The sequence below is a fragment of the Leptodactylus fuscus genome, chromosome 1, assembly GCF_031893055.1.
Source record: "Leptodactylus fuscus isolate aLepFus1 chromosome 1, aLepFus1.hap2, whole genome shotgun sequence".
Taxonomy (NCBI): Eukaryota; Metazoa; Chordata; class Amphibia; order Anura; family Leptodactylidae; genus Leptodactylus; species Leptodactylus fuscus.
Window position 1 is genome coordinate 294,892,952 of NC_134265.1, and position 20,410 is coordinate 294,913,361.

Consider the following 20,410-nt stretch of genomic DNA (forward strand, 5'->3'; position numbering starts at 1 on the left):
TGGTAATTCTGGAACAAATTTAATATTTAATTTAAAGGGGTTTTCCGAACCTAGATTGATTTCTCATACTGCAGACAAAGCCACAGGGTAGGACATAAGTATGCGACTGGTGAGGGGCCAACAGCAGTCTCCAGGTGTCTGAATCTGCTAGTGGGTGGGCAGTGCCGCAGCAGCCCCATTACCAGCATAGATATGGGTCCAGAAAACTGCCTGGCCACTAGCAGCTGCGAGAGGCCACTGCACTAGCCGCCCCTGAGGAGAAGTCTTCGGTAGGAAACATGCACTTAGGTGCCCCACATTCCAAAAAAGCAGCAGTCTGCCATTTTACAGTACTGGCAAAGTGGTTGGAATTCTGACTAATCCCATTCACACTTTGCAGAAAAATATGCACAGCAGACAATGCTACGATTTCAAAAACTGTTGTTTTTGTAAATTGCAGCATGTGAATTATACCTACAGGAACGGCGGTGGTTTTCATACAGGTATAATGGAAGCAGAAAGTCCATAGAGGCAAATTGTAGACTTTTTTGAAATTTAGTGCAGAAGAAAAAACAAAAAACCACGACACTATTCCACAGCAGAACCTATATCGCTTATGTATATAAAAATGAGTTTGTCTGGTTTTAAAAAATTTTTTTATGCACAACCAAACAACTGGACTGATCCTCACCAAATTTGTCACACAGGTACATTGTGTGACCAGGAAGGTTTTAGACCAGGTCTCGGCTCTCTAGGACGTACCGTTCCTGAGATACAATATTTCTCTCGCTGCCATACACACAGTCATATGTCCCTTGTCAGCCAATAGAAGTTCGCAGACGCTTAGTCTCCACCTGCAGACAGTTTTACTCCAGGTTTCCATAACAACCCAGCCATTTTTTCTTCACTGCTGTAGGTTAGCTTTAGGCTGTGTTCACACAGAGGAATTTTCTTCAGATTTGTGTGCGGCGTTGTTTTCAATAGATTGCAGCAGGTCCTCAATAAAAGAAGCCTCTTGCTCAATTTTGTCAAGGATTCCGTAGCTGATTAAGACTCTGGGTCTGCGGCTCAAGACTCCCTTCCTGGTTAGATCCATTCATGCTGATGTAATCAGAAGTGGGATGCAGTGACAGAATGCTGGTACTGCAACGGCATCCCATCGCGGCTAGACCACGCCAAAAATTAAAGAGTTCCTTCTAATTTTCGACCGTGTGAACATACCCTTAAAGGGGCAGGGCGCTGTGGATGACACTGTTACACAAGGTCACATACACACAGCTTTACTCCAGGTTTCCATAACATCTAATTGCAGGTTTTTCACCGATATCCAAACTGAGATACACATGATGCTTATGGACCAATGGAAAGTTGCAGGTTCTTCAGTCTTCACATACATACAGTTTTACACTAGATTTCCATAGCAACCAACCTATTCTTATGGGGCCAATACACAAACAAAAAATTAAATATACCTGTGCGAAGCCTGGCCCTTCTGCTAGTTATATATATTTACATCTTGAATCCCAGGTTGTGCTCACTTAGACACTTTGTCAGGATATCATTGAGTAAGTCTTAGTGATTGTAGAAACAAGACAACAATTTTATTACAAAACTATCTTTATAGCTTAATGCATGAGAACAAATACGCAACATATTAAACTGCCCGTGGTTTGGATTATGTGTCTAGCTGGTTGACATTCTCTTTCCTTCGGTTTGCCAGGTGAGATTCAATTATTTCCGCAAATAAATCCCGTTTCAGAAGCTTGTACGCAAGAGGCAAAAGTTGGCCAGCAACTTTGTGAAAGTACTAAAAAATAAAACCAAAAGAGCGAGCCATTATAGTAGCCACAGCCTCAGTGTTCATGTAATGAAATCTTACCTGGTTTTGTATCTGACAGACTATAAGACAATGGCCAGATACCTGAAATACTGTAAAGGGGTTGTCTGGAAATATTTAATTTATGGCCTATTCTTAGGATAGAGGACATCTTATTGGAGGGGAACGCATGTCCATATTATACACAGCTGGAAGCAGTTGGTGGCGAGTGCTGATACTGAAGTCAATGGGACCTGAGCTAAAGTATAGCAGCCCAGCCACTATATAGAGGCTAGAGTCATCCACTATCTCTCTGTGGTGTCTAGTATGGGTGTTAGAAGCAGACCCATATAGCTGATCCAAAGGGTAGGCCATAATATAAGAATTCCAAGACCAGCTTTTTATCTCACAGCTTCAGTTATCTTTGTATTCTTGGAACACAGGATATAACCCACAAAAGTGTAACACCTAGCGCAGCAACACAAACAGCTGGAGATAATTTCAATATAAAATAGCCTGACCATTGGGAACCAAACCTGGAAGACTGGAGTGACATACTTCTAAGAGGGGCGTCCAGAAGGGAGCAATTTTAGGCTAAGGCCCCATGTTGCGGAAACACAGCTTTTTTTTTTTTTTTGTTGTTGCAGATTTTGTTGCGGTTTTTTGAGTCAAAGCCAGGAGTGACTACAAAAGGAACAGGAAATTATATTATATATAGTAATTATACTTCTCCCTTCTGCTCAATCCACTCTTGCCTTTGGCTAAAAAAAAAAAAAAAAGCAAAAAAAAAAAAAAAAAAAAGCTGCATTTCCGCAATGTGGGGCCTTAGCCTTAAAGGGATCCTATCATTTAAACACTTTTTTTCTAGCCGACATGGCAGAATAGCCTTAAGAAAGGCCATTTGTCTTCTACCTTTATCAGTCGCCTCCGGCCCACGGTTCGGTAGAAATACCGGTTTTCACCGGTATGCAAATGAGTTATTTCGCAGCACTCTGCTACGCACTCATGTGCAGTACGCTCCTGTAGTTCTATGGAGAACAGGAGCGTACTGCTCCACCCCCACTCCCCACCAAAAAAAAAAAAAAAAAGCAAATGGCCGGCCTGTGCACTCTGCTCTTGCCTGCATCCCGATGGCAGAGCCGACTGCACAGGCGCGGGAGTGTGACCCCCCCCCCCCCCCCCCCAAGTCGGAAGAAGACGCAGTTGTTGTAGATGGAGGCGTCGCTGGAGAGAGTTCTCTGGCAGCATTGGACACGCCCCCAGTGCTGTCTGACTGCTGGGGCCCACCCCCAGTGCTGCGAAAGAACTCATTTGCATACCAGTAAAGACTGGTATTTCTATCGAACGGCGGGCCGGAGATGACTGATAAAGGTAGGAGACGAATAGCCTTTCTTAAGGCTATTCCGACGTGTCAGCTAGAAAAAAAAAAAAAAAAAGTGTTTAAATGATAGGATCCCTTTAAGAACAGACTCAAAATTGGGTTAGGAACATAAAAGCAGCCTTACTCACCTCATCGAATCCCCCAGGTCTCTACCTCCTGTTCCCATCTCACCACACAAGAAATGCCTCAGTGACCAGCTGAGTGGGACTAGGAAGCAGAGAACAGTCATGACCGTGAGGGACTGACTAGGTACGTACCACTTCTTTTGTTTTCAACTCATTGCAAGCTTATTTATAAATAAAGAAATTGCTCCTCAGCAAACAACTTGAAAAAAAAAAAACACAACACACACACACCTTAACTAGACTTTTGGGGGTAGAAAAATTAGCTAAGGCCCAACATTAAGGACAGCCTACAAAAGGAATGGGAAATGTATAAGACATTCTTATTCTTTGACCTTCTGCTCAATCCACTCCTGGCTTTGGCTCAAAAAGAAAAAATGCCGAATAATCTGTGTTTCAGCAGCCTAAAGAAGAGAAATTTTAGTACAAAACTAAATATAGAGAAATACACAAAAAAACAAGTGTCTACAATAAGAAAACAGGACACATAAGCCAGGCTGGTTAGCCAGTAATGGGAGGCGTCTGTAAGAAATCTCCTTTCCTAATCCTGGACTGCCCATTTAATGCTGCAAGGTTTCTATAAATTCTGTTTTTAGGATGTAGAAAATTCCTCAGACTGACAAACCCTATGAGCCAACTATAACTCTAGGATCAGTTTGCAGTTTGGTTACTTACGTGTGATCCATAACAAAACAGGTCGATTCCCAGCTCATATCCCATACCGTAGTCACACTCATCGTTTGCAAACTGAACAAAAGTGATCATTTCCTGAATAGGAGCAAAGGCTTTCATTCGCTTCTCATCATCTGAGGCGTCCACTATGGCTTTACAGATCTTCTTCAGGTTTCCTTCGATTAGAAAATAAATAAATAAATTAAATAAATAATACACACACACATTTATATATATATAAATGTATCTATCTATCTATCTATCTATCTATCTATCTATCTATATATATATATATTACCCTACACTCTTCTGATTGCAAAAGGGACAAGACAAGTTACTGCACAGAATAAGTACAGTAATAGGTGACAAGGTGAAACTGGCCAGGTCCCGACCATCAACCAATTGGTTGCACAACAGTGTGTGATATTTATCAGCGATTCCTCTGCATCTATCTGTACAGTTGCCCAAGTAAAGACTTAAAATCCACCATCATTCATTCACAGTAGCATTATTAGAAGAAAATCTCTTTTTACACAAGAAGTGCAGCCAAAAATAATAACAGAGGAGATCCGGTAAGAAATCAGCATTTGCCAACTGGTTGTGGGACAATGGTCAGGAAAAACCATTAGTATGAATAGTTTGTTCACCTGATCATCGGCCTGTGTAGCAGACCCTTACCGCACACGTCTAGGGCACACACTGCACTTTTTTCAGTCCGGGACAGTTTGAAATGAGTCGAGTGCACCTTTTAACCAATAAATTCTACTGTGACCTCCGAGCGCGGTCTATTGCCTTCTTCATATCAGTTTGAAATGAGTTTCCAGCGAAGCAGCTTTGTTTAAAAGTAAATGTATGACTTTGCCTATGGTTATTAATATATTACCATTAAAAGGGCCATCTGGATAAGAATTTTTATTTTTTGAAGATTTCTCCCGTGCATTTCCTATCCTCTGGTACACACTACCATAATACATAGGAATCATTTCTTTAGGAAAGCCTACAAGCTTCAGACGGTGGTGTGGTGGCGGCAGGGTTATTGAGCAGCTTCTCCTGTCACCTATGGTCTCTATCTCCCTTTACCAATAGATTGTAAGATGCTGGCTACCAGAAAAATTTGCCCCTAACTTACCATCTGTATGAGGCAGTTCTCTGTATCCTACATTATTCTTCTTATCTACAGGGACAACCAATCCAGCGCCATGGAATGACTTTGTCACCACCTATTATAAAAAAAAAAAAAAAAAAAGTGAAATAACAAGCACCAATATTACATGTACTCAAAGTACAGTCCTATGAAAAAGTTTGGGCACCCCTATTACTCTTAATCATTTTTAGTTCTAAACATTTTGGTGTTTATAACAGCCATTTCAGTTTGATATATCTAATAACTGATGGACACAGTCATATTTCAGGATTGAAATGAGGTTTATTGTACTAACAGAAAATGTGCAATATGCATTAAACCAAAATTTGACCGGTGCAAAAGTATGGGCACCCTTATCATTTTATTGATTTGAATTCCCCTAACTACTTTTTACTGACTTACTGAAGCACAAAATTGGTTTTGTAACCTCAGTGAGCTTTGAACTTCATAGCCAGATGTATCCAATCATAAGAAAAGGTATTTAAGGTGGCCAATTGCAAGTTGATCTCCTATTTGAATCTCCTCTGAAGAGTGGCATCATGGGCTACTCAAAACAACTCTCAAATGATCTGAAAACAAAGATTGTTCAACATAGTTGTTCAGGGGAAGGATACAAAAAGTTGTCTCAGAGATTTAACCTGTCAGTTTCCACTGTGAGGAACATAGTAAGGAAATGGAAGACCACAGGGACAGTTCTTGTTAAGCCCAGAAGTGGCAGGCCAAGAAAAATATCAGAAAGGCAGAGAAGAAGAATGGTGAGAACAGTCAAGGACAATCCACAGACCACCTCCAAAGAGCTTTTTCATAGGACTGTACATCTTTTCAATCTGAATACAAATCTACCCTCTGCTCATAACTCTCTCAGTGAAAGGTCTCTGTGCTCAAAACTTACCTGCAAACCAGAGAACTTTGGCCTACATACTGAAAACAGAGCCTAGAATGCGCCATCGCCTACTGTGATAACTAAGCCGATCCAATGGCCATTATGAAGGAGGTAAATAGTGTGTATAATCCATAGGAGGAGGGTATCTGTATCTGCAGTGCTAAGCCCCAAAGAAACCATTTAGATTTTCCACCCTGCTCAGACACTTTCTAAATTGCCTTTTGCACAGAACACAAGAAATCCAATATAGGGACCTAATCTGCTTTAATACTGTTACTTTGTAGGTAATGAACATGCAGTCTGCTGTAATCTGCAGCCAGTCAGTGTACAGCCAAGGCTAATACTTCTGCAAAAACTAAATCTGATATGTGATATGACAATTCAGGCTCTAAATAGAAGCTGCTTGTGTATATAACGTCGCTTCTCCCTTGCTTGCTGAGTTCTGTAAACCGCCTATTCCCTCCATCCTATACGTGAGGCTGCAGAGATCTCATCACACAGAAGAGACGGCGTACTAGGTAACAACCACCACTATAAATGGCATTCTAGGAGATTTAATGTAAATTCACATGGTGGGATTATCTGTGAGTGGATTCCTCCACAACCACCCAATGAAGTAAATGGGAGTAGAGATCTCTTCCCCAATGGCAAGAAGATTACAGAGTGAATTTTGCATTGTAGGTCCTGTGCCAAAATCCACCATGTGAACTTGGGGGTAGTAACTATAAAGTTGACTTGCCAACCTCTCACAGCGTCACATAAAAATGTCACCTTATAAATGACACTAACTGGAACACTGTCACATTTGTGCTATGCTCCAGTAAAGGGTCGCTTTCATTTAACCCTTTCACACAACTTACTGTAACTAAAAGTTATGTCAGGCTACAGTCTCACTAGCGTTGTGCGACCGTTCAGAGACTCTGTCCACAATTCCGCTTAAAATATGCAGAGGGAAAAGTCCTGCTATAGTCTATGTGGCCCGCGAGTTTCTGTGGGTAACGCTTTAAGCGAATAGGGTTTCCATTTTTCAGGTGCCCAAGTGGAGCTGAAGAACAGAAATCCGAACGTTAATGTGAACCTAGTGTAAGTGATCGTATAAGCTCAGAAGTTGTGTTACACAATAACAGTAGCAGTCCAGCTGCGACTGACAACTGCTTTTCCAAGACTGGCAATAATACTAATGACCAGTCAATGTTGATTTCAGAATCTAGAAGCAGAATCAAAAATAGGAGGGCCTTAAAGGGGTTAATATAATAGGAACTGTGTGTATGTCAAAAACTAGGCAAAACCCCTAAACTTAAAATAACTTAAATTTGCACATTTGGAATGTCTTGCAGATGCTGAAACGCTTCAACATAAGCAAACCAGTACAAATGTGGTCACACAAAGTAACATGATGCCCCTCTGCTTGGAATCTCCCAATGACATACCAGGCCTACATTTATTAATCCAGATATCCCACTTTCTGGCCTAAACTGCTTGCCAATGTTTTATTAAGCAGTCTTCCTCAGTTTAGCAAGAAAGAGCATGGTCAACAGCTTTTACACTAGGTTCACACTGGTGTCCTTTCTCTGTTGCGCTCCTCCGTCAGAGCAGGACAACAGCGGCGCCCACTGCACAGCGATGGTTTCAGTGAACAGCAGCACTGCTCCTATTATATCATCACATACTGATGACTTATCCTGTGAATAAGTCTTCACAATGAAAATTCATTTTGGGGCAGGAAAACCCCTTTAGGCTGGGGCCCCACGTGGCGGAAACGCAGCTTTTTTTTGTTGCAGATTTTGTTGTGGTTTTTTTTAGCCAAAGTCAGGAGCGGATTGAGCAGTAGGTAGAAGTATAAGAACTTCCTATATATTCCCCATTCCTTTTGTAGCCATTCTTGGCTTTGGCTCAAAAAAAAAAAAAAATGAACAAAATCTGCAAAAAAAACCCTCTGCGTTTCCTCAACGTGGGTCCTTAGCCTTAAAGTATGTGTGTATATATATATATATATATCCACTTTTGTAAGAAATAGGATTATAGTGCAGGACTATATGTAAGTTGAGCTGCAAGTCATCAGCAGAAATGGCTAAGGCTGCTATCACACTAGCGCTCCGGTACTCCGTCCCTGATTAAAATATGTGGAGAGAAAAACCCTGCAAGGAGGACTTTTCTCTCCCTAGATTTTGGGCAGGAACTGGGTGGAGACCCAGTGCATCCCATTATAGGCTATGGGGTCTGCAGGTAACCGCTTTTTAAGTGGATAGGGTTTCTGTTTTTCCAAGTCCTCAAGCGGACCCCAAGAACAGAAACCCGAACACTAGTATGAATCTATGTTAGTAATTTAGAAAAATGACAATAGTGACAAATTCTACACTATAATCATTTTTCTTGCAAGTTTCTGAGGTTTCTGAATCAGAAATCTCTGAGGTATAACCAATGATAAAGTACAAAATCCTAACAGGTAAGATATAAGCACAGACTGACTTTTCTATCTCTTCGTTTCATGGATGCAGTTTTCTGTTCCAGCGAGTACCCCAGACTGTCCACCGCTGCTGTGAGTTTCTCCACCAAGTCTTTCAGCACGTTCTCTGTCTTTCTGTCAGAAGTTTCCTTCAGCTTCTTAACTGCAAACTGTCTGAAAAAAACACAACAAAACCAAAGCTATTTATGTAAATTCAATGTAACATCAGAGGTAAATCCAATATGAACAGGCAGCAAACACTTCATATACAGTGCTAAAAAGTCCGCGGTCATAAGGAGGATTTTATCAATGCCAAGATTTTGGGGTTTTTTTACAAAAAAAAAAAAAATTATATATATATATATATATATATATATATATATAAAATAATGTCACACTTAACGTTTGTACACAGACATAAATGTCACATTTTACCCTGTCTCTATCCTGTCCATACCCAATGTACTGTATAGTGTAAAATACGCTGACTGCTATTCTAGTCATACGTATTACACACCATGGAAATGGCAATACCTATCATCACTAGAGAATGTCCATTTCATTTCTGATAGATGGAATACACTTCTATCAAGAGACATTTTTGCCCACTGAATAAGGCACAGAAGATTGTAAAAAACGTATTTTGACTATAACACCATCCCCTGCTGTGGTTCATCAGAAAGAGATCCGGCCCTCTAATACCAGTGGCTCACATCAGGTTCAGTTGCTACGTCCATAATGCACTTAGATTACACCCATCTTAAGCCAGTCCGAGTTAACACATTACACAAACTTAGGGATTGTTTATTAGAAATATGGTTTGTAAAGGGATGGAAATGAAAATGAAGTGGAAAATTATACCTATATACTCTCAAATTTAATATGCATATATGAACTGCTTACATCTCTCAGTTTTTGAGAAGTAACTTAGTTTGCGTATCACAGATCTGTATTTTACTCCACAGTCGGAATTCTTTGCTTATAAGCACTGCTTGCAGCAAGGTTACATGAAGCTGTCTGCATGGATTCAATATTAAGTTGCATCTCTATACGCTGTACGCTCTGCACTCCCACAGAATGGAGATCGTGGTAGAATAGCAGCAGTATGCATTTTTAAACACATTTGTGGATGAAAAATAAATATTACAAGTCTTTTGCTAAGGTTTATTTAAGAGAACAAACCCTTGCTGATGTAAACTTGTGGTATACATGAACTTCGCACCTAAACCTATTTGTTATACAGTATATACATGAAGGCTTGTGTAATCTTTGTATTTTATAGTTTGTCAGATTTTTTTTTCTTTCCTTATATGGTTAATTTATGAAGATATGCGCATGTCAGACAGGTGGCTAAGAGTCATGTATGAACTGTGCGTATACGTAAAACTTACCGCTTGGATCACACTATTAGCCAATATTTATTTATTTTTTTGCATGAATGTGTGTGTCTCATATATATATATATATATATATATATATATATATATATATATATATATATATATATATATATATACACACACACACACACACACATACATACACACACATACATATATATATACACACATAAATGTGTATAAAGGGGTAACTGGCATTTCAGCGATGTGTCTATGTTCAAAAAATATCTATGGGAAGTTGGTACAATATTTTATGTGATTCAGCTTTTATTTGTACATTGCCAAAAGTGTAAAAACCATCCTGGCTACCAGAGGTGCAAAATGCCCAATATAATTTTCATTAGAAGCTAGTATATAGAAGAAGCACAAGTCTACACCAGCTCATAGGAGCCATACGTGTACCAAAGTTATTAATTTATTACCAATAAAAAAAAAAAAAAAAAAAAAAAAGGCACATCTCACTCAGTGCTAAACAGAGTTTTAAAAAGTATCCAGCCCTGTCATCTACATGATACACACCACTCTCAGAAGAAATCCCCTTTATAAAGAAAGGTGACACTTACTTGACAGCAGAAAATACATTATCCCCAGTTGGTGTGATGAGACATCCTTTCACGGCGTCATTTGAGCCCAAGAACACGGGCAATTCTTCTGGAGAATCTCTGAAATGATAGACAAGGGCTCAACATGTAGTGATATGGGTTAAAGCCCAGGCTTTGTAAAACATGTCTATACTGAAGTTAAAGGAAATAACCATAATCCCCCACACACACACGCTAATAGCAGATGTTTTCCCTTCTCAAGAAATGATTGTATAGCACTAGGAAATGCTATCATGTTTTCATCAGTGGGATCCCAAGGAAAAAAAGAGGAAGAATTAAAAAAAAAAAAAAAAAAAAAAAAAAAAAAAAAAAAAGAAAAAGACTGCAATTTAGAAATGAACAACTTATCACATTGGCATTCTTACAGCCAACAATACAAGGGGTTGAAAAAAAAATTATAAATTGCAACCTCTCCACTTTTCTTTTGTCCCTCTGTAAACTTGTTATAATTTTCAATAAAAATATTATTTAAAAAATAAAAATTAAAGAAAAACGCAGACGTAAAACAGAACAAAGTAGTAAAGCTGAATTATTAGTGTGCAATAGGAGAACACATACAATGGATAAAGGACTACCAGTACTAATAGGATATACTGAAATGGTGCCCTCAAACAAAAAGTCTACAACATAACTTTTATTAGTAGAAAATTAAAAAACACTCCAAAATCCTGGGTTCTGAAATGACACTAACCCCATTTATACTTGAAATCCCGGGTAGTTTGCAAAAAGTGGCACAGAAGGGATAAATGAAGCAGTAGTCTCGGGTGGTACCCCAAATAGTACTAACAGTCTTTATGTATTCATTACAAGGATAGTGCATAGGGTTACACTCTCCCAGACCATTTCCTCTCCACTTTTATTATAAACGGCAGCGGGTTATAAATATATTAGTAACATGCCCCTGTTATAGTCCTACCCCAGAGGCATGTAGGGAGCAGGTTGCATGTCTGTTATTGGCATATAATAAGTGTGTCAACAATTGATATGGTAGGGATGGAGTGGTAAGTATTAGAGATGAGCGAACACGGTTTGGAACAGCCGATCCGAACAGCACGCTCCCATACAAATCAATGGACGTAGCCGGCACGTGGGGGGGTTAAGCGACCGGCCGCCAGCAAAGTGTACGTGCCAGCTGCTTCCATTCATTTCTATGGGAGCATGCTGTTCGGAACGGCTGATCCGAACAGTGTTCGCTCATCTCTAGTAAGTATCTCTTTCCCCTCCCACAGTCAAGACGCAGACCTGGCCACTGCCCTATGACTGATACCAAATGGTGGAGTGAGACTCCCGTATGTTAGATGAAGGGGAGCCCCATAACCATCAGTTGTACTTTTATTTATAACATTTTTGGAAATGGCTGTTTTCATCGCTTTCTATTCAAATTTTTAGAAGCGAAATGGCAAAAAAATAAATAAATAAATCCCTGGTGGTTTGGATTTTTTTTCCTGCTACAGCATTCACCATAAAGGAAAAATTATACCTTTGTAGTTTGGGCATTTTTAAACTTATAGGTTTGTTTGTTTGTTTGTTTGTTTTTTGTTTCAATGATTTTTATTCAGAATTTTTTTTTCAACACAAACAAAATACAACTAGAAATAAAGACATCTAGGTATCCACAGCATTACGTTAGCAGTGCAAGCTGAACGGCAGATACATGTACAGTAACAAAAAAGAAAAAGCCATAAAAAGGAACAGAAGGAAGGTACAGGTCAAGCAAAACAATTATTACAATGTAGTCCTAAGTTTCAGGGACGAGATCAAAAAGGACAAAATCTCTGGTCAGAAAATGTCTCAAGGTCATACGAAATATTTTGATTTAGACCACGGTTCCCAAATTTGTAAGAAGGAATGGTAAGAGTGATTTCCTAATGCAATTATACTCTCATATTTGAATGTGGTATTCACCATATCTATTAAAGCCGAAAGGTTTGGAATCGAACTGGATTTCCATTTTTGAAATATCAAAATTTTTGCCATCGTTAAAAGTTTGCAAAAGAGACGTTTATATGGTTTGATATTGCTAGGTATATGCAATAGTAATATCCCTAAAGATGGAGTCGGAGTCAATCTGCAGTGAAACAGATCAGAAAGCAGTGTAAACACTGCATGCCAACATGGAATGATGAGTGGGCATTGCCAAATCATATGAAAAAAGGTCCCTACATCCCCACATGATCTCCAGCATGACCCAGACGTTGAGGGGTACATTTTTTGTAAAGTCGATGGAGAGTAATACCAACGTAAGCGTAGTTTAATTGCAGTTTCAATATGTGAGCTACACATTAGGGAAGAGTGTATCAAACGAAAAGATTGACACCAGTCCTCCGCAGAAAAAGTCTTCTTAAGGTCTCGTTCCCAATATCTAAAAGGAGGCGATTTATAAAACTCCAAGACCTCACCTAATAAATTATACAAGAAACGTAAGCCCTTCATTTTTTTTTTGAAACAGGTTATTACTCTATTGCAATAAGGCACAGGTGGTACCGGAGTCTTAGTTAAGAAATGGGAGATTTGCATATATTTATAATAATGATGAGGAGGCAAACCAAATTTTCGTTGCAACGCTGGAAAGTGTAGCAAGTTGTTACTTTCATCATATAACTGAGAAAGATAAACGATCCCCAAGTTTTCCCATGAGGATACCTCCAAATCAGCAATTAGCCACGACAACGTTGACAGGGGAGTAGTAGATGGAAGCCAATGAACATGAGAGGAGGCCTCCGCATGCATAAGAGACCAAGATTTGAGGGAGGCTATCATAGTAGGAGAAAGTAATTTCGGTGGCAATACATTCCAAAAAGGAATAAGCAGATCTCTAAGTCTGCCAGGGTAAATGTAAGCCCGTTCAATTTGAATCCAAGGAATAGCATTATCTGCATTCCACCACCTCGAACATTGGGCAGTTAAGGTAGCTAGATAATAATTACGGATATTAGGAACTCCCAGTCCCCCAGCCAATTTATGTTTGAACAAAGGACCTCTGCATATTCGAGGCCTCCTCCCATTCCATATATAACAGGAAATCACTCTTTGAACAGATTCAAAATATGATTGCGGAATCAATATTGGCAATGTGCGGAACAAATAAAGCAGCTTAGGCTGCCTAACTTATAGGTTTTTGGGTTTTTTTTTTACACTGTCATTTGCAGACCCCCTAGGGTGCATCTCATCCTGTACTGAGATAAGGCAGCAGAAATCATCTGACATGTTGTCTTTAACTTTCGCATGCAGAAGCAAGCAAAACTCTGCTTTAATGCAAATATAATGAGAACAAACACTAACTACAATAGAGACCAGGAACAGGTTAACTTTACACTAATATTATACCTCACCTGTAATAGCCAATGTGATGCTGTGTCTTGCTGTCCCCTACAATGATTGTCTGGAATTCAGGGGGGTCATAGAAGAACCTCCAGTGCAAATTGTAATTAATATCCGAAGTTTTCTTTGCTGCCTTGTGTTTGCCAGAAAGAATATCGTATGGGCCAACAAGCTGAAGGCCGAGGCTGGATCTCAGCGCATCTTAGATAAAAGAAACATATGCAAAATTACTACTACTACTGATCACGTCATACACAGTGAATCATTGTTATATGAACAAAACCAAATGATGAAATCCAGTTATATCCTTTAAAAGTCCTCTAGAAAGATAAAAACCTTTCAGAGAGGGAGCGGGATGAATTTAGTCATTTACCACCCAAAAAACTTGCTTACAAAAGGTACAAATTTCGGTATAAGTCCCATTTGCAATTTTTGCAAGGATCACGAAAAGTTGCGGATTTTAGGAAAAGGCAGTAAATAGGTCAGCCTGGTATGTTTACTATAATTCGTGACAGAAACTGTGCTGGCTAATAGCGGCTTAACTTTTCTGGTGCACTGCCTGCCAAAAGACAGGACAAATTTGTGATATGGCAAGCCTAGCAAGCTGGCTAGCGGAAAAAGAAACCCATTGTAGTCAATGGGAGGCTTTTTTTACACGTGGATTCTGAGACAGATTTAGCGTAAAAAAAACTGTGTGTAAATGGCCCCTCAAAGAGAGTCTGTCAGCAGTACCTTGCAGGGTTTTCCAAACATGCCAGTGTTCTTATGGACCGCTGCTCTATTGCTGAGGCTAGGTTCACACCTGCGCCTGAGTTTCCATTTTTCGGGTTCTCTCAGAGACCCGAAGAACAGAAGCCTATTCTGCTTAAAAAGCAGTTACGCACGGACCCCATAGACTAAAATGGGGTCCACCAGGTTTCAGCCCAAAAAAATGTGAAAGAAAAGTCCTGTTTGCAAGACTTTTGTCTACACATTTTCAAGCAGATTTGGGGATGGAATCTGTAAATGGAATAAAGGCATAAGTATGAACCTAGCCTTAGAATTGTTTTATAAATATACAAAGGAAATGAGAATGGCTTTTGGGCATGTGCTGTACAGCTTGGGCTTCAGTTCGCCTTGCAGATTATCGCCCCTAACTTCTGCACTTGCATTGCATTCATAGTCTGACAAAGGCAGGCATGTGTAGTAAGTGTGTGTGTGTGTGTGTGGTGGGGGGACTGTCATTGAACCTGTGGAGGGCACTCCTTGGCAACAGTAATGTACAACACAGATAGAATCCCAAACTGTACAGTACACACCCCAAAAGCTCTTTTCACTTCATTTGTGTATTTATAAACCAACATAATTCATCTCAGTAACGGTGAAGCGGTCCAATATAACAAAAACATTTGAAAACAGTGTCAGAACCCTTACAAGATACTGTCATAAGCTCAAAGGAGTTGTGCCATTAGGCACACTTATACCCTACTTAGTGATGCTGATGAGAGGTGAATGGAATGAGGTGTTCACCCAACACACACTGTAAAAAGGGTGCAACTTAATTGCCCTTAATCGAAGTATAATGCCTAATTAATCACAATTTTTAGTTAGGACATCATCGCCCAGACCTAGATAGCATGCTACTAGTATCTATGGCTGATTTTTGTCGGCCTGCATATTCTCCTGAACATGTGAAGGGGTTTCAGAAACCCTGTTCAGATGCACTGGAGGCTGATTCCATACAGATTTCATTTAGATTTCCTACATTTCTGAAGCAATCCTTAATATCTTACCACTGGGGTCCTCTTGATTGATTTCTGCACAAAATGTCCAGAATCGATAAAAGTCCTCTGGCATAGTAACCTTATACAAGGATTCCAGCTCCTGCCGCAGGCTGACTGCTACATCTGACTGATCAGAGCGTCTCTTCTTCACATCTTCTGTCACCGTATCATTCTGGAAAGGAAGATATAGATGATCAGGAAATGAAATGATGGGTTACCAAGGTACTTACAGTGTTTGCTAAGGTGATGAGGGGTAGCTGCCCAAACATACAGCAGCATGCACATGAATTTCTGCAGGCCTCAATCATATGTAATGGACAGATGCAGAATTTTTAACAAATCTGCCATGTGTGAAGTTATTCCTAAGGCTAGGTCCCCATGGGCGACAGAGCTGCTGGTGGGTAATCCAATACAGTGGCAGCAAAGAGTACATCAAAGGCGGCGACAGCTCACAGCGCTCACCATCAGGTAACATCAGTCCTTTATTCTCATCATTGTGGTAGACTGAATCAGATTACTACACAATAATAGCCTTTGTGTACATTAACCACTTGTTTGGTTTTTTTTTATACATGTGGTTTTGAGGGCTATAAAATTTTTCTCATTCAGTTTATTCAAATAATTTTTGCATCTATTTTTTTTTTTAATGATACATAGGGTCTTTATTTTTGCATGATTATTCCTTTTAATAACCAAGAAAAGAAGGGAAGTGCCATTATATTATATAGGCCATATATGTCTTTTCTGAGAGAACACCTTTAACCCTTTTCCACCACAGCCATGTTACTTTTTCTTTTTGACTCCTTGCCTTCCAAAAGCCACAACTTTTTTTTTATTTTTTCCCCATTCAGAGAGTCATATGATGGCTTAACTTTTCTGGGTACTTCATAATGGTACCTTTTAGTATTCCATATAATGTAATGGAAGCTAGAAAAAAAAACTATTCAGAATTGGTTGGAATTAGAGAAAAACAAAATCCGCAACTTTTCCATAGAGTGTGGCCTCATCCACACATTGCAGTCAGTATTGACCCGTGATGTTAGTTTCCTACGCGGCAGCAGGTCACTTTTTGGGGGGCTTTGCTCAGTAGCTTTCAGACATTGCAATGCCAAACCAAAGAAATGACTGTGAGAGTTCTGCCAAGACCCCCTGCTGGTTTCCCACAATGGGATGCCACGGTGGTCCTTACCCCATGCAGATGTACTGTATATGCTTGTTATGAGATCAGACAATGCAGATAGCAGAGACTGTCCTTATATATTTAATATAGCCATGTTAATAGATCGCATACACTACGTTTATCCATCCTACACAAGTCACAGAGGATGTGGTGTCACCGGCCTATATGATACTCTATCAGGTCACATCTGAGGGAATGTGCTGCTCTTTATGGTGTTAGACATTATTGAATCCCATACAGAACTAGGGCAGGCTAAGTGGTGCAGCCAATCAGGTCACAGCTTCCATTTTGTACACCACACTAGACAAATAAGAGCTGCCCTCTGATTGGCTGCTAGCAGTGTGGACACTGCACTACATAAAAAGCCATGTGTGAGCCGGCTTACCAGTAAAGCCATATCGTGTATACATTGTATACCTCCATACACACACCAACCCGGCCCAGCTGTAAGGGGACAAGTCCCAACACGAGCTGTCAGCATCTTCTGCACCTGGTCACATGACACCACAGACTGACATAAATAAGCGTCCCCCGTCTCGGTGCTCCCCGCATCTCCCTCACCTGTTGCTCGGCTTGCGGTGCTCTTTTCCCGCCTCCCGCCATGTCAGAGTTTTGGCTTGACGCGCCTGTTTTTCTTGACGTCATCCCCGGCGTTCTCTCGTCTCCCCGCCTCTACGCGGGGGCGAGCACGCACGGCGTCTTTGTACACGGTCGGTAGACATTTTGGTTGGGGCATCAGGTAGAAGAGTTATAATGACGGCCACAGGCTTGAGGTTGTTTTCTCAGTTTTGTGTGTGCGGTGCTGATTAGGGATGGTGTTCAGACCTACACAGAGATTCCCTGCGGTTCCTGTCTGTCCTCAATGTATGGGGAGCCGATGACGTCATTGAGCGCATTGCTGTACAGTCACTTCTGCCAGTAGAGGGCGATAGAGTGAAACGTATCAGTGGTCATGTATGAAGTAAATGGATATAGCACTATATACAGTCACAGATATGTCATGTGCTGCATACAGAGGAGCTATGACGTCTCTTGTCTTTCATATACGTACAATTTATACACTATGGTCTGCACTAGGGTCACATTCATGGGCATTCTGCAAGCTGCCAAACCATAACGCATAGAGGCGCCATTATCCTCACTTGCCAAGTTTCTGGAGAGGGCAGAATGCCATGCAGAATTTCACGGCTTTGTACCCTGCCCATTTATATAAGACACACCATAATATACACTATCTGAGTTAGTTGTAGTACATAGGAGTACATACATTCAGCTCATCCCACAATTAATACAAAGCACACACTTACAGACCCCAGTCCTGACACTATAAACAAGTACATATCCATGGATACAATATTTCTCATATAGAAGCCCCCATCATATCCCTGATCAGGAGCCCTACAAGACCCCTACAAGGTCTAAGGCCACACATTTACGTTTGGAGTTTCCATCCCCATACCCACTTAAAAAATGCGAAGAGAAAAGTCCTAAAATCAGGACATTTGTCTCCATGTTTTTCCATATTTTTCAGGCAACAGGGTGGACCCCATTATAGTCTATGAGGTCCTTGGGTTTCCGCAGGTAACCATTTTTAAGTGGGTTAACTTTCCATTTTTCAGGTCCCGAAGAATGGAAAGCTGAACACTAGCGTGAACCTAGCGTTAGTCTATGGAGAATATGCCACATTTTACAGCGAAAATTAACATGCTGTGGTTTTGAAAAAACATGAAGTCATAAATTTTGGAAACGCATAGAAGTTAAAAACTTTAGGGGCAACACGGTGGCTCAGTGGTCAGCACTGCAGCCTTGCAGCGCTGAAGTCTTGGGTTCAAATCCTGCAAAGGAAAAAACTGTCTGCAAGGAGTTTGTATGTTCTCCCATTGTTTGCATAGATTTCCTCCCATACTCCAAAGACATGCTGATAGGGAAAAATGTACATTGTGAGCCCTATATGTGGCTCACAATCTACAAAAAAAAAAGTTAAAAATTCTTATAAAACATATACACTCACCGGCCACTTTATTAGGTACACCATGCTAGTAACGGGTTGGACCCCCTTTTGCCTTCAGAACTGCCTCAATTCTTCGTGGCATAGATTCAACAAGGTGCTGGAAGCTTTCCTCAGAGATTTTGGTCCATATTGACATGATGGCATCACACAGTTGCCGCAGATTTGTCGGCTGCACATCCATGATGCGAATCTCCTGTTCCACCACATCCCAAAGATGCTCTATTGGATTGAGATCTGGTGACTGTGGAGGCCATTGGAGTACAGTGAACTCATTGTCATGTTCAAGAAACCAGTCTGAGATGATTCCAGCTTTATGACATGGCGCATTATCCTGCTGAAAGTAGCCATCAGATGTTGGGTACATTGTGGTCATAAAGGGATGGACATGGTCAGCAACAATACTCAGGTAGACTTTGGCGTTGCAACGATGCTCAATTGGTACCAAGGGGCCCAAAGAGTGCCAAGAAAATATTCCCCACACCATGACACCACCACCACCAGCCTGAACCGTTGATACAAGGCAGGATGGATCCATGCTTTCATGTTGTTGACGCCAAATTCTGACCCTACCATCCGAATGTCGCAGCAGAAATCGAGACTCATCAGACCAGGCAACGTTTTTCCAATCTTCAATTGTCCAATTTCGATGAGCTTGTGCAAATTGTAGCCTCAGTTTCCTGTTCTTAGCTGAAAGGAGTGGCACCCGGTGTGGTCTTCTGCTGCTGTAGCCCATCTGCCTCAAAGTTCGACATACTGTGCGTTCAGAGATGCTCTTCTGGCTACCTTGGTTGTAACGGGTGGCTATTTGAGTCACTGTTGCCTTTCTATCAGCTCAAACCAGTCTGGCCATTCTCCTCTGACCTCTGGCATCAACAACGCATTTCCGCCCACAGAACTGCCGCTCACTGGATGTTTTTTCTTTTTCGGACCATTCTCTGTAAACCCTAGAGATGGTTGTGCGTGAAAATCCGAGTAGATCAGCAGTTTCTGAAATACTCAGACCAGCCCTTCTGGCACCAACAACCATGCCACGTCCAAAGGCACTCAAATCACCTTTCTTCCCCATACTGATGCTCGGTTTGAACTGCAGGAGATTGTCTTGACCATGTCTACATGCCTAAATGCACTGAGTTGCCGCCATGTGATTGGCTGATTAGAAATTAAGTGTTAACGAGCAGTTGGACAGGTGTACCTAATAAAGTGGCCGGTGAGTGTATACTGTCCACACTAGGGTGAGCATATATCCAGTGATGATATTGGAATAAATGTATGTATGTGATGATATTGGAATGTATCGCGTAATTTTAATGGGCATATTTGTTAGTATTCAAAAGGGTAGCCAGTTAGTATGCAGGATCACAAGATCTATAGTGTAGTTTACCTAAATATATAAAAGATTCAATGTGCTTAAAGGGATCCTATCACTCACACACAATTTTTTCTAGGTACCACGTCAGAATAGCCTTAAGAAAGGCTATTCGTCTCCTACCTTTCGTCGTCTTCTCTGCGCCGCCATTCGCCTACAATCCTGTTTTTTCTCGGTATGCAAATTAGCTCTCTCGCAGCACTGGGGGCGGGCCCCAGCGCTCAAACAGCACTGGGGACATCCCCAATGCTGCGAGAGAACTCTCTCCAGCGCGTCTCCACCGCCTTCAGTCTCTTCTTCCAGCGATGGCTTGTAATTTCTAGG

General features: G+C 40.8%; 1 protein-coding gene across 1 annotated transcript; it reads right to left on the reverse strand.

The window, feature by feature from the left end:
- Positions 1–1,613: 1,613 nt before the first annotated feature.
- On the reverse strand, positions 1,614–17,355 carry HPF1 (histone PARylation factor 1). The gene is made up of 8 exons (XM_075258332.1): positions 17,271–17,355; positions 15,539–15,701; positions 13,778–13,967; positions 10,407–10,505; positions 8,467–8,617; positions 5,100–5,190; positions 3,974–4,146; positions 1,614–1,786 (listed from the first exon to the last, which is right to left on the reverse strand). The coding sequence occupies exons 1-8, from the start codon at positions 17,352–17,354 to the stop codon at positions 1,655–1,657; spliced, it is 1,083 nt and encodes a 360-aa protein (XP_075114433.1). The 5' UTR covers position 17,355; the 3' UTR covers positions 1,614–1,654.
- Positions 17,356–20,410: the final 3,055 nt, after the last annotated feature.

Coding starts and splice junctions, on each gene's coding strand:
- HPF1 (XM_075258332.1), bottom strand. CDS start 17,354: ATGACGTCAAGAAAAACAGGCGCGTCAAGCCAAAACTCTGACATGGCG. Junction 15,702..17,270: donor CACCGCAAGCCGAGCAACAG/GTGAGGGAGATG, acceptor CTTCCTTTCCAG/AATGATACGGTGACAGAAGA. Junction 10,506..13,777: donor CATCACATTGGCTATTACAG/GTGAGGTATAAT, acceptor CTATCATTTCAG/AGATTCTCCAGAAGAATTGC.